Source organism: Grammomys surdaster, unplaced genomic scaffold (genome assembly GCF_004785775.1).
Source record: "Grammomys surdaster isolate TR1022 unplaced genomic scaffold, NIH_TR_1.0 1036, whole genome shotgun sequence".
Taxonomy (NCBI): Eukaryota; Metazoa; Chordata; class Mammalia; order Rodentia; family Muridae; genus Grammomys; species Grammomys surdaster.
The window spans coordinates 1,953,606-1,968,719 of NW_021605455.1; the positions used below are offsets into that span (position 1 = coordinate 1,953,606).

At 36.5% G+C, this 15,114-nt stretch overlaps 1 protein-coding gene across 10 annotated transcripts in view; it reads left to right on the top strand.

Moving 5' to 3' along the window:
* Positions 1-15,114, top strand: part of Pias2 (protein inhibitor of activated STAT 2) — a 78,056-nt gene that overhangs the window by 14,558 nt on the left and 48,384 nt on the right. For 7 of the 10 annotated variants that reach the window (XM_028783186.1, XM_028783187.1, XM_028783192.1 and 4 more), the window contains exons 1-2: positions 5,914-6,021; positions 7,567-8,041. In XM_028783186.1, coding sequence (XP_028639019.1) covers positions 5,944-6,021; positions 7,567-8,041 — 553 coding nt within the window. In that variant the 5' untranslated portion in view covers positions 5,914-5,943. Of the gene's footprint in view, positions 1-5,913; positions 6,022-7,566; positions 8,042-15,114 lie in introns of those variants that run through there. The other 3 variants (XM_028783188.1, XM_028783189.1, XM_028783191.1) reach the window with 1 other exon arrangement.

Sequence of the window (15,114 nt, forward strand, 5' to 3'; positions counted from 1 at the left end):
TTTTTCGAGACAGGGTTTCTCTGTGTAGCCCTGGCTGTTCTGGAACTCACTCTGTAGACCAGGCTGGCCTTGAACTCAGAAATCCGCCTGCCTCTGCCTCCCAAGTGCTGGGATTAAAGGCGTGCGCCACCACCGCTCAGCTTGGGTTGGCTGGCTTTCTAATACAGTTTTTGTACTGATTTTCCTAATCTGACTTTTTTTTGTTTTTTGTTTTTTTGTTTTTGAGACAGGGTTTCTCTGTGTAGCCCTGGCTGTCCTGGAACTCACTCTGTAGACCAGGCTGCCTAATCTGACTTTTAATACAGTTATTTTATTTGGGAGTTAATAATAAATTTTTATTGTTTTTAACCTGCCATTTTATCGTTTTCCTTTTATGTGATTCTGGGCTTTACATTTTGCCTGCCTGTGCTTATTTGTTGTGGGGTTAATTTTATTTTTCTTCCTTCTTTGCCGTTTTTTTTTCTCACTTTACCACTTTGAAGTTACATACATTTTTGCCTCTACATATTTTCTTGATATCTTGAAAATGTGATGTGTTAGTCTAAAAACCTCTTGCTCTCTCACCTACAGACACTTTAGACGCTCACTTTAGACCGTGTTCATATGCTTCTTGTTACCTTTTCAAGTTTTGTTTAACCTCATACAGTTTTTTTTCTACAGTAAATATTTATTTAGGATAAATATTATCCTTCCCAACTCAGGTTTGTTATTTTCTTTACTTATTGTTCTGGTCTTTGTTTTTGATGATGATCAAACTCTGTTTGCTAGGCAAACACTAGCAGTGAACTTTATTAGCAGCCCAGCCATCCTGCTATTGTAACACTCATTCTTCCAGCTTATTTTAGTTCAGCAGAGGTGATAACCTCTCTGATGTGCTAAACCTGTGGGGTGTTTTGTTTTTGGTTTTTTTTTTTTTTTTGGTCTTATTTTGTTTTGTTTTCCCCGTGTGTTTTATTTTTGTCTTGCTTTGGAATATGTGTCCTTGCATATCCATAGAGTGTGCCTTTGTCTCCTTATTTATATATGCCTTTTCAATGAATCATTCTCCCTTTAAAATTGTAAATCCTCTTTCTTTGTTGTCTCCCTTCCCTGTCTTTATTTACTTCTTCATCACTACTTATAAACAGTTTTTAATTATTCCAATTTGGATCTAGTAAAATTTCCAGTTACTTGTGAGTCATTCTTTTGAAATGTAGACTTTTTTCCTCTTTGTAATTTTAGCAGGGAAGAATTAAACTTACCTTCAATACAGCGTTTTACTTTCAATTTTTGGCCTTTAATTTATTTAGCATTTCTTTTACATTTCATGTGTTTTGATTTTGGTTTTTGAGATAGTGTATCACTTTTGTGTCCTGAATTGCTTGGGACTCTGCAGACTAGGCTGGTCTTGTACTCAGAGAATTGCCCATTTTTCTGTGCCTTCCTATGTGCTGGGATTAAAGGAGTGGGTACTACACCCCACTTTCAGTTGTTTTAGTGTTTGACGTTTTGAAATTTAGTCTTTTGTATTTGTGTTATTTAGGTTTTCCCACTAAATATTATTTTTCTTTAGTCACTGGAAAATGTTTTTGTTTTGTTTTGAGGCAGGATCATCCTTCGTAACCCATACTAGTGTGAACTTGAATCCTGTAGCTTTAGTTTCCCGAGTGGTAAGATTACAGCTGCGATACCATGTCCAGTTTATGCAGTGCTGGAGACCGGACTGTGGGCATCATTTATGCTAAGCAAACACTGTACTAACTAAGCTCCGTTTCCAACTCCTACATCAAAGACTATTGCTTTGTTCTGTTATCTAGAATCTTTGGAATAATGTTTAATGACAAAACAGTATACATTTTATGGGTTTTAGACTTCTCATCCAGCGTTTCATCTTTAATAGGATATTTGCTATTGATTTCTGATGTTGTTTTTCATGTTGACAAGGTTTTTATACCTAATTGAGTTTATCTGAGTAAAATAAAATTTTATCAGATGCTTTTCTGTCATTTATCTAAATCATATGGCCTTTCTTCTTAAACTAGTAAATCTTTCTTAAAAAGTGGTTTTCTTTTCAAAAACTTCAGAATAATAGTTTGGTTACTCATGTCCTCTAAAGGAAACCAGTACATTTTCTAAAGGAAATCAGTGAGTTTTCTAAGTGTCATGAACAAATTTTATTTTATGTTTGAATCTAGTATAATTACTTTTCTCTAATTCTCAGATTATATCACTCTGGCTGAGACCTAGATTTTTTTCTGTGTCCTTCATAAGACCTCACAGAACTTTTGTATAATTTCTTTGTTGTTTTAATATGATAGAATATTGTAAGTTCATCTTGTATAGTTTTAAACCTGCGTCTGTAATGCCTATAATGAGCCATGTTTCTCTATAAAGAACGTGGATTTTTAAAAAATGTTGAATTGGTATTTTTTTTTGTTTTGTTTTTTGAAACAGTGAATTGGTATTTTTACCAAAACTTTTTTTTAAATTCTACCTTGAAGCATACTAGTATTTTTATTTATTTAAATTTAGATTTGAAGCAGAGCTTGGAAATTAATAATCTCTGTATGTCTTGTGCCGACTTTGATATGTTCAGTAAAGCATGGAAAGATTATTGCTTTTTCAAAGATGATGAAATTATTTTTATGTCTTACTCTCTACAAATTATTTGAGTGTATCTGTCATGTTGTATATTTCATGCATATTTAGTGCTGACTATGATAATAAGTATGTTCTCCCCTATACATACTAGGAAAGTGTTGTACTGAGAAATGTTTTCAGCCCTGCATAGCATCTTAACCAAGTAATTCACTTAAAATATGTTAAAGCTTCTTAGGTTCCTAAATTAAACTATGTGGGACATATTTAGGACTTCTCACAGTAACAGTGATGTCTTAATATTTATACATTGTATTCCAGATATGAATAAAGATGCAGTTTGTTTTACTATAGCTGCAGTAGACAAATACTAATAATGATTTCTTAGTGATCTTCTCCCTTTATATTACAGCCGTATGTTAGCTTTCTGTTGCTGCAATAAAATAGTACAAGTAGTCAAGTTAGAGATTGATTTGGGCTCAGAGTTTCAGAGATTTCAGTCTGGTTTTTTGATATTGTTCTTATGTCTTAGGGTGAGGGAGATCATCATTTCAGGGGATGTGTGGGAAAGCTGAGCTGCTGGAAGGAAACGGCCCCAGTTTCAGTAGTCTCTTCAGGGTTCTGTGCACTCTTTCCTCCCACTTCTACTGACCTAACTTCCTTTCACTAGGCTTCCACCTCTTTTGTTGTGTCATGGGATCCCTATCAGGGGTGAGTAGACATCTGTGGATGTCTCTCCAGAAAAAGTTGGGTTCACAGAACAACTCCCGCTTGCTGAAGTTTTGAGTAGCAACAATTTACATAGCTCAACATTTTCCCAGAGGCTTTCTGACATATATCCATTCCCCTATAAGAATGAGATAATTACTGTGTGTATTAAAATGTACTGAATATTAACTTCACATTCTCTTGAACAGTCCAGGAAATAGAATTTCTTCTTGTCCTTTGAGGTTTGGCAGGATTTGTTCACTAAACTGGCTAGTCTGTGCAGTGTGGTTTTAGATGGAGGTAGGCGACAAATTAATACTATCTCCCTCTGAATTAAATGACATAACTGAACGTTTTTTGTTTTTTTTAGGAAAGCACTTTTATCTTTTTCTTCCCTCTTTCAGACTGCATGCATGTAAGCAATTGCTGTATGCCTAGCTTGCCTCTGTTCTCTCTGTGTGTACATGTATGTATGTATAAGGGGTTTACTCAGTAGATAACATTCCTACCTTGGAAATTGAGATGATACTCTTGCTTCAGCTTTCTCAATGTTGAGGTTTCAGGCGTGATCCACTATACTTAAAAAGTCTTTGTCTGTGCCGCCGCCTCCTCCTCCTCCTCGTCCTCCTCTTCTTCCTCCTCCTTCAAGAAAGTGACTTTCATAGCCTATACTGCTCTCAAACTTGCCATCTTCCTGCTTCATTCTATAGATTGCTGAAATAGCAGGAATGTACCACCATGCTCAGTTTCTTTAATCATATATTGTTACTTTTTTGGAGATCAGGTTTCTCTATGTATTCTGGGCTGTTAAGTAGATCAGGCTGGCCTTGAACTCACAGAGATCCTCCAGGTTCTGTGTCTGGAATGCTGTGATAAAAGGTGTGTGCCACCATGCCTAGCCTTATTATCATTATCATTATTAACATTGTGCATTTGTTTCTTTTTCTGTTTTTAAGTTTGACTTCATTTTGCTTTCTAGTTAATGCTTTTTGGTTTATCCTTAATTCTTCCTCCCTTTTGGTTACTTTTGATATTTTGTTTCTTGAACTATTTTCTATAAGAACTGTGGGTTTTATAGATTTTGAAATCTAGTATGTTGGTTTTTTAAGGATTCATTTTTACTTTATGTGTATGAGTGTTTTGTTTGAATGTATGTTTATGTATCATGTCCATGCACTACCTGTGAAAGCCATAAGAAGGTCACAGATCCACTGGAGCTGGAGTTTCAAGTAATTGAGAGCTGCCATGTGGCTATTGAGACCTGAACCTGAGTTTTCTGCAAGAGCAAAAAGAGCTCATAATCATTGAGCCATCTTTCTAGCCTCTATTGCATATCCTTTACTACTTCTTTTAATAGATGACATTTGATTTTGATTTTTGTTGTCCTGAGATGAGTTAAAATATTTTATTGTGAGCAAGAGATCTACTTAAAGTCCTTCAAGTAAGTAGGCTTAATTATAGGGAATGATTATTATAAGGAATGGAGCTTTCCATGACTTCTGAAACAGACAGTGGTTAGGAATTAAGAGATCTGTATAATTTGCCATGCAGACTATCTTAGGATGTTACTGTATTTTTTGCTATATTGATTTTGTTAACTTTTTTGTTATGTATGTATACACACAGTAGTAACTAAAACAGGTAGCATTTAACAATACAATTTATCAGTTTCCTTGGCAATTAGCAAAGTGGCCTCTCATGCCCTGTCATACATCATGAAAGATGGGAGAAGTCAGCAACACTTACCAATTTCTAACCAAGTAGACTTTACCCAAATTTCAGACTTTTTTGTTTCCATCTCATGCTTAATTAGGGGTTAAAAAGCAATTTCAAGAAAACAGCGTATTGGTTTTACATGTAACTAGAATATTTTCCTACTTAATGAGGTATTTTCTTTGTTTTGTTTTGGTTTTTTGGTTTTTTCAAGACAGGGTTTCTCTGTGTAGCCCTGGCTGTCCTGGAACTCACTCTGTAGACCAGGCTGGCCTCGAACTCAGAAATCTGCCTGCTTCTGCCTCCCAAGTGCTGGGATTAAAGGCGCGCGCCACCGCCGCCCAGCTTTTTTTTTTTTTTTTTTATTGGATGATTTATTTACATTTCCTATGTTGTCCCCTTACCCCATCCCCCACCACCCCCTGTTTGTTTTGTTTTAACGAGGTATTTTCTAATGTAGGGGATCCAGCTTGGCTTCATATATACCACAGCTTTAAAGTTTTTTATAGTTTATGTTTAAGTAGACATGATACATATTGTATCCCCAATTTTAAGTTTATAATTCATTGTGTTTTTTTATTGTTGTTATTTGTTTTTGTTTGTTTGTTTTTTAAGATTAAGATAGGATTTCTCTGTGTAGCCCTGGAATTCACTAAATAGACCAGGCTGGCCTTTAACTCATAGAAATGTTCTGCCTCTGCTTTTTTTTTTTTTTTTTTTTAAAAGCATTGGGAATTGAGGCTGTTGCTTTGTGAATAAGACTTAAAGTGCCTTGCTATTGAGATACCCCTAGCTCTGTGCATCTTAAAAAAAAAAAATCATACCAACATTTTTTGCAGAGAAATTCTTCTGTGTAGAGCTAGTAGAAGTTAAAGACATACTGAATGCCAGATTTTGGAGCCAATAGAGTGGATTGGGAGTAACAACAAAACAACAGCTTAAAAGATGATACTAAAGATACAGACATCAACTATTGGTGAAGAAAAACAACCAAAATTCACCCTTGCCCTGTTGTCACAGCAGGTTAGCCTTACTCCTTGAGGGTTCTGATGACTTAACTATACTTCCTTTCCAAAGTACCTGGCTGAAACTTGGTTAGAAAACTGAGTTTAGAAAAAAATGTAGCATTTGTTTAAAATATCTTATTTTTAACTACATAGATATGTGTGTGGGTACCTGCATGCCAGTGCAGGTGTTTTACAGAAGTCAAAAGAGAGAGAGATCTCCTGTGAGCTGGGAATTGAGTGCTGGGAATTGAACCCTGATCCTCTGGACGAACAGTCAAGTGTTAATTACTGAACCATCTCTAAGAACACCCAGGGTTCTGAGTCTTGGTGACAGGGTTTGACCTCTCACCTGTATAGAAATTTTGGGTCCCAGGTTTCTCACTGGGTGTCTTTGATCTTTACACCACTATCTACAGAATTTTCAATATAAATGCTATCTTGTACAAGTCAGAATCCTGTGATTTCACATTTTTATTTCTAAGCCTGTACGTATGTCTTCTTTTTAGCTTTTATATAGTATGTTTCCCTACTCCCTGTTTTTTCCCCTGGAGTTAAGACCTTTAGTCTTACAGGAAAGGAATCCTGGGTGCCACATGCCGAACTGATGAGATAGGATAGGGAAACCCCAAGTCACAAGGAGAGGAGGGTCTCCTGAGAGTAAGTGTTGGATGAGTGACTCCACATCTCTTCCTTTCTCTTGGCAGATGATCTCATGTGGCATAGGTAAATCTCACCTATGTTGTTTACTTCTTATGTTCAGAATTAAATGGAAATCACTCCGTAGCTAGACTTAAAAGGCAGCAGGTGCTGTAAAGAACTCACTAGATGTTATGGACTAGGCAAATGAGATATGTAGAGCAAGGACTGCTTAGTATAAATCAATAAGAGTGACAACAGTGTTCTTTACTCTGTAGAGCTCTTATACTCATTTGGATACTAAACTGTATTTTTCTTTATTATTTTTGAAGTTGAACTGTTAAATATAGGATATATGTGATTCTTGGTCTTATTTTATTCTTAGTTTTAGTCTTATTTTTAAGTATCTTTAAAAAATTGTTCCTTAATGCTTGAATTGGGGTTAAAAAAAGTGCATTGGCTTTAGATATCAGTTAGAGTTGGATTTTGTAGATTTTACTAAGCAGCACTAGGAGTTAAATATGTGACATAAAAGTTCACTTGTTTATTTAATTAGTGACAACTTTGTAACATGCTATGTTGTATATTGGGAGGTCTTAGTTTTGAAAAGAACATTTTCATTAGTTAAAGAGTTCATAGTGAAGAAGCAAATAGGGGTTTAGTATTAGAGCATAATCTGACAGTAAAGTGGCTAATAAGAACCAAGGCTAGTTTCTAAAATGAAGAGGAGAGCAAAATTTGATTTAATAACCCAAATGGAAGTTCCGAGAGAAGATAGTTTCTGAATATTATATTCTGTGTGTTGTGGTATACATAATATTGATTACTATCAGGAAAAAAAATCTGATTTTGCAATATATTTTAGGTAGTGGTTTTTTAAAAACATGCTTGATGATGACTTGTCTTTTTCCCTCCCCCTTTTTAGAATATGGTTTCTAGTTTTAGGGTTTCTGAATTACAAGTGTTACTGGGCTTTGCTGGACGGAATAAAAGTGGGCGCAAGCATGACCTCCTGATGAGGGCGTTGCATTTATTGAAGAGTGGCTGCAGCCCTGCGGTTCAGATTAAAATTCGAGAATTATATAGACGCCGATACCCACGGACACTTGAAGGACTTTCTGATCTATCCACAATCAAATCATCGGTTTTCAGTTTGGATGGTAGTTCATCACCAGTAGAACCTGACTTGACTGTGGCTGGAATCCACTCGTTGCCTTCTACTTCAATTACACCTCATTCACCATCATCTCCTGTTGGTTCTGTGCTGCTTCAAGACGCTAAGCCCACCTTTGAGATGCAGCAACCATCTCCTCCCATTCCTCCTGTCCATCCTGACGTGCAGTTAAAAAACCTGCCCTTCTATGACGTCCTTGATGTTCTCATCAAGCCCACGAGTTTAGGTAAGTATTAAGAAAAATTACTTTTTAATTAAAAACTTTTTAGAAGTGAATAAAATAACCTTCACCTATTGATGAGTGATTTGTTATTAATACCTTAACATTGAAAGCCAGGGTTGGTAAGATGGCTCAGAGGCTAATAAAAATGTTTGCTGCCAAACCTGATAATCTGAAATCAGTCCACAAGACTCCCATGTTGAGAATGGAGAACCTGTTCCTGGAGCAGAGTCTCTGCTCTTGCACACATGTAGCACAGCGTGCATACCCCCACAGATAAATGTTAAAAACACTTGTAAGAAATTGTTAGCCAGGTGTGGTGTGCAGTAATTCAAGAGATCTGTGGGCTTAGCAAGGTTATCATAGGGAGGCCAGCCTGGTCTACCTAGTAAACTTGAGGCTGACCTGGATTACATATTAAGTCCTTATTTCAAAAGCAAAAGAAACACCTCCCACCCCCTAAAAATTAAGGGGCTAGGGAAGTGCTTTAATGTATAAAAAGCAGCAAGCCTGAGGACCTGAGTTTGAATATCTAGAATTCGTGTAAACCCAGACTTGGGTAACACATACTGTGTAAACTCAGTGTTCTTACAGGGAGGTAGGAAGTGGAGACAGAAAATCCCTGGAAATTTAGTGTGAGAGTGTTGCACGTGCGCACACACACATGCACGCACACACAAGACCGACACTGTGGTCTAAACTTACATGCTCTTTCCTGCAGTGGCAGGTGAATGTGGGTGCATGATTTAAAATCAAAACAAAACAATTCATACATGGTGTGACTTGTGCCTCTAGGACTTATGCCTATAGTTCTAGTATTTGGGAAACTGAGGCTAGAGGGTTGCTGAGAATCTGGGTCTAAACTGGCTACATAATACTGGCCCATCAAGGGTTACATAGGAAGACCCTGTCTCAAAAGCAAAACAAGACAACAAAACTAAAAAAACAACTACAAACTTAAGGTATTACTGCTAAACATTTAAATGTATGAGTAAAAAATTGTGATAGACATAATTGAAATTTAATTTTAAAATGTTCTATCATTTGAGTGTCTTTATTTTTCTCATTTGTAAGAATTGTGTTGTATGACGGGCATATATAGGGAGGGGCACAACAGTATAAAACTTACTTTAACTTTTTTTTTTTCTTTTTTTTCTTTTTTTTTCTTTTTGTCTTTGGGAGTCTTATTGTGTAGCTCAGGCTAGACTGGAATGCTCTCTTCCTGCCTCAGCCCTCCAAGAGCTGAGGTTACAGGTGTATGTATCCCAGCACCTAGCTAGCTTTTTTTTTTTCTTTCAAATTTGTGTCTCTTTTATTTCATTTTTCCACCTTTTAATTCCTGTGGCTAGAACTACGTCTCATATTCTTTTTATGTCTTAACAACTCAGATTGCTTTTGTATGAATTGAGAATAAATTTAGGCCTTAATGTCTATCACATTTTGATAGTCTTACAGAGTACTAGCTTTTGTTTAATGCAGTTTTGGGTTTTTTTGTTTGTTTTGGGGGGGGCTTTTTTGTTTTTGTTTTTTGTTTTTGTTTTCGTTTTTCGAGACAGGGTTTCTCTGTGGAGCCCTAGCTGTCCTGGAACTCACTCTGTAGACCAGGCTAGCCTCGAACTCAGAAATCCGCCTGCCTCTGTCTCCCAAGTGCTGGGATCAAAGGCGTGCACCACCACTGCCCAGCATTTAATGCTGTTTTAAATTACTTTCCCTCTCAGCTTAAGAGATGACTCAGTGAGTAATAAGAAGTACTGCTTTTGGAGAAGACCCAGTTGAGTTTCTAGCACCCATGTCAAGGAAGCTGTGAGCCTGTAGCTCCAGCTCTGCACACCTTCTCCCACATAGCACGTATACATCATTAAAAGAGTCAATCTTAAAAATATGTATTATGCATATTTTTTTCTAATGGCAAAAGATGTTTGATAAACTTTACACTTTTTAATTATATCTTTATTCTTTTGCGCGTATGTAGGTGGTATAGTATATCATTCTGACTCAAAAAGAAGTTGTCAGATAGGGCTGGCTTGAGATTTGTAAGCCAAGATGGCTACTTGGTAAGCTATGTGGTAGAAGAGGTGTGATTTGCACAAATTGTTATCTGACTTGTGTGTGTGTATGTACATACAAATACATGTAGTAATAATAATATCTAACCACAAATACTCCACATTTTAAAAAATTTTATATGAAAACTTGCTTATTGTTTAACCTTCATTTTGAAATAAATATTAAGAGGAAACACAATATGCCTCAGTGGGTCAAAGACAGTTGTTACCACACCAGAAGACAGGAGTTTGATGCTCATAATCCAGGTGATGGATGGAGAGAGCTGCCTCCTGCGTGCATGCTATCATCTGAGCTCTACAAGTTCTCTGTTGCATGTTCACTCAATTAAAACAAACTCAAAACACTCTTCATAACAGAAAGTTGGGTACAGTGAGTGGCACATGCTTGTATTATTCCTAAATAAAGGAAGGATGATTAGGAACCCAAAGTCACTCTTGGCTATAAAGTCTCAGGTCAACTTGAGTTGCTGAAGACCCACTCTCAAAACAAAAATTCTGGTGGCATTGTCACCCACCTTTAACCTCAGCACTTGGGAGACAGATGCAGGTGGATCTCTGAATTTGAGACCAGCCTGGTTTACATAGTGAATTTCAAGGCAGACAGAGTTACACAAAGAAACTGTAACCCTAAGCCTGAAAAACCAACCAATCAAAAGTCCAGTCAACCAAAATAATAACAGGAACAAGCATTGAGAAAGCTTAAGGTTTTTTTTTTTATAAGTGTACTTTTATTTTCACTTTTTTTTTTAACAATACAAAAACAAGGTCTCACTGTATACCCCTAGAAGCCCTAGAGCTTGGTATGTAGACAAGGCTAGCTTACACAATTTCAGTGATCATTTGCCTGTGCCTCATAAATGTTGGAATTAATGTGTGTTCCACCTTTCCTGGCTCATTTTTTAAACCTTTTTTTTCCCTTCAAGTTTCATTTACTTGCTTAAGATAATTTATTTTTTCTCTCTCCTTTCCTCTCTCCCTCCCTCCCTCCCTCCCTCCCTCCCTCCCTCCCTCCCTCTGTCCCTTTAAAAAATGATTTACATTATCTTTTCTTTTTTATCTTGGTTTTTGGTTATACCAATGCACAGCACTGTGACTCATTTATATGGTTTTTTTCTCGGGAATTAATGCAAAATTATGCTGTAGTTTAGATGTTGAATACTGTTTATGTGTTAAAGGTTTGGTATATATCATTTGGGCATGTTAGAACATGAGGTTTCAGTGGGCAGTCTTCAGGTTATTGAGCCTACACAATCCACTCATACTCTCTTCTCTTTCATCTCTCTCCTTTGCATCCTCCCTCCATCCCTCCCTGACTGGCATGTGAGCAGTTTTGCTCTAGTATTAATGATTATAATGTGACACCACAGGTTCAACTAGTCAGGGTGTGAAACCTAAAATTCTGAAAATTTTTCTTTTTAGAATTGATTCAGGAACTTATTGTGAGGGATAGTTAGCACAGTTTGGTAAGCCTGTGTGATGTGAGGACCCCTCAGGAATATGGCCCAGAAGAGAAGTCTATAGAATAAACTCTGTAGGATAGTCATTACAGTAGGATGGTTTTTAGAAATGTTTGACCACTTCTAAGGTGGGGCTAAGAGATAATCAGTAATGTATCTTTACTCATTAACATTAACAGTGTAGGTGGTAAATTCTGGAAACCTCATGATTTTCTTTCCTTACTGCTTTGTTCAATTGTCTTTTTTTTAACTGCCCTTGTAGCATTTCTTTTACTAATTTCAGCAAAACTAAAGGGAAACAATTTTTTGTTTTGTTTTGTTTTGAGACAAGGCTTCTCTGTATAACCTTGGCTGTCTTGGAACTCAACTCTGTACACCAGGCTGGCCTTGAACTCACAGAGAACTGCCTGCCTCTGTCTCTTGAGTGTTGGTATTAAAAGCATATACCACTACTGCCAGGTGAAAATGTTTTTTCCCCCTAATATAAATTTAATAAAATAAACTTTTATTTTTTTGTTTTTGTTGTTTTGTTTTGAAACAGGGTCTCTCTGTGTAACACTGTCCTAGAACTTGCTATGTAGGCCAGGCTAGTCTTGAACACACAGATCCACTTACTTCTGCTTCCTGGTGATGTGATTAAAGGAATATATCACTAGGCTCAACTAGAGATACTTCATCTTAAAGAGTAGTTAAGAAAATCTGCATTTTGCTCATAAATTAATTGAGATTGTAATACTAGAAATGCATATAACCTGTTTTATAGCTACCCTCAGAACCAAAATAAACTGTTAATGTTTTTCAGTATTCTTGCATGTCATTGTTTTTTTATAGACACTTTCTTTTTTTTTTTTTTTTTTTTTTAATTTCCCCCTATGTTCTCAGATTATAAACATCAGAAACACAACAGAAAGGTCTTTCACGATCCCATTTCTGGTTCAGCCAGAGATATTTCAAAGTTATCTTCAAAGATATCTCTCTATATGTTTCATGCCCCCCCTTTTTTTGTTGTTGTTTTTTGTTTTTTGTTTTTTCCTATTCTCCATTTGAAAAGACTGTTGTAGTTGCAGGGGTACTGTGTGGTCTTTCTGTTGGAGAGGGCTATTTCTGTTGGAGATAGTTGTGAGTCTCACTAGGACAGTCTATCTTCGTGTTCTTTGGAAGTGTATTATGTGTCTTCAGATTATAGTTGGTCTCTTACCTTGGCACTATGCCAGTAGTTTCATGTACATTTTCAGTTTTTACTGACTTAGAATATTTTGGTATATCAAATGTCAGCCACCATTCCTACAGTCCTATATACATATCATCTGTGAATATCTTTACTTGTAGTTTTGAAGAACTGCACATATTTTTGAAGGATAAATGTCTAGCTGAAAAGTTGGAACAAAAAGCATGAATATTTAATATTTTGATATTTAGTGAAGTTTGATAGCTTTGTACCAATTTATACTCTTCAGCAGCATATGATTATATTGTTTTGCCTCTATCCTCATGAACATTATATTACTAGTTTTGTAATCCTTGCTAATCTCAATGATAATAGAGTTAATAGGGTTCATTCTTTTCATGTCCTTAAGTCCTTTGTATTAGGCGTATACTTGGTAAGCTCCTGAGTATGATCAAACCTGTGTAAAGTGAGGTGCTGACTTGTGTTATAGCCATTACAATAGACTGCTTTACGTTATTTGAATAAATTCAAACAATTTAATTAAATCAGATAATAAATGAGTATTAATTTGGAGGTGGCCATGTGTTCTATTTATAGGGAAGCTAGAAGAAATATGAGATGGCTTTAGGGAGCATGTTAATGTAGTTTAAGTGTTATTAATAGGAAAAAAGAAGAAAAACAAACCTGAGCATAGTGTACATATATATTACTTGGGAGGCTGAGGCAGAAATATGGATACTTCAAAGTTAGCCTAGGGTATATAGTAGGACACTTCAGAGAGGCTATGAAAACTGGGGCAGGGTCCTGGGCTGTTAGCTCAGAGTTCCAGGCCTTCCTTAGCATGTATGAGGCCTAGAACTGAATTTAATCCCTGAAACTGAAAAGGGGGTAGGGCATAACAACTGAGAGTGTTGTTGTGATTAAGAACTATAAATTGTGCTCAGTTGTTACATCAGCATAATTAATGAGGAATTCAATTACGTTTTCTTAGAGACTTGCAGGAGCTTGGGTTGTCAAATATGTACACTTGGGATTATTAGAATTTATGTCAAGAAAAGAGAGAGCTCTAATTAATCATAGAAGTTGAAATTGTAGTGCATAATTGTAAGACCAAATAGTGAAGAACTGAATAGAGAAGTACAGATTTGCTAGGAAAAGAGCTAAGACCACTGCTAATGGAGGACTGTGCAGAACAGAATTTAGAGCTGCCTTACTCAGATGTGGGACACAGTAGCAGAGGAATGGGGATGGAGGGATGCTGAAGATGACTAACTCCCCACTTGTTCTTACGGGAAGTTGGCAGAGAAGATAGACAGTCAGCTATGTCAGTTAGAATGGACAGGGAAGAAGGTTTTAGGCAGCAGACCCAGTGTGGAAGCCAGAGAACATGGAAGTCAGGGAGAGGACTTGTAGTAATTGGACTGTGGGGTAGCTATCTTCCTCTTCTTTCATACACACACACATTTATTTTACATATATGAATAACATTGCCTATTCAGATACACCAGAAGAGAGTATCAGACCCAATTACAGATGGTTGCTGAGAATTGAACTCAGGATCTCTGGAAGAGCAGTCAGTGCTCTTAACCTCTGAGCCATCTCTCCAGCCCTATCTTCCTCTTTTTTTTTTTTTTTTGAGACAGGGTCTCTCTGTGTAGCCCTGGCTGTCCTGGAACTCACTCTGTAGACCAGGCTGGCCTCGAACTCAGAAATCTCCCTGCCTCTGCTACCCAAGTGCTGGGATTGAAGGCGTGCGCCACCACCACCTGGCATTTCTCTTCTTAACTCTGTCTTAAACTCACTAGTTTTCAGATATAAGAAATCTAAAGTCTCAATTCTCTGATCTCTTTAGTTAACTTTTGCAGTGCTGATTATTAATATAATGATATCTGTTGGATGTTAACCAAATAATCAAAATTGAACTAATTTGATAATATAAAATGTATATAATTATATATAAATGAACCTTCATACGTTTTTATAAAATTTTTAAGCTTTAACATCCTCTTGTATTTTAAGAAACATTTTTATTTTCCTTCAATTTCATTTTTACTGTCATAAAATGCATGTAACATCAAATCGTCTACAGATTTCCATTGCTAGTCCATCTCTGTTTCCTTTCATCTTGTAAAACTGAAACTCTGAGCCCATAAAACTATAATTCCCGATTTCTTCTCCCTAGCTTCTGGCAACCCCAGTTCTACCTTCTGTCTCTGATACTGACTTTGCTAAGTACCTCATGGAAATGAAATCACAGAATTCAGCTTTTTTCTATTTGACTTGTTTCACAGTTAACATAATATCCTCCATACTTGTCTTGGCATAGTACATATCATTTTTTCCCCTTCCTAAACCTGAAAATTACTGTGTATTTCTGCCTTTTGCTTG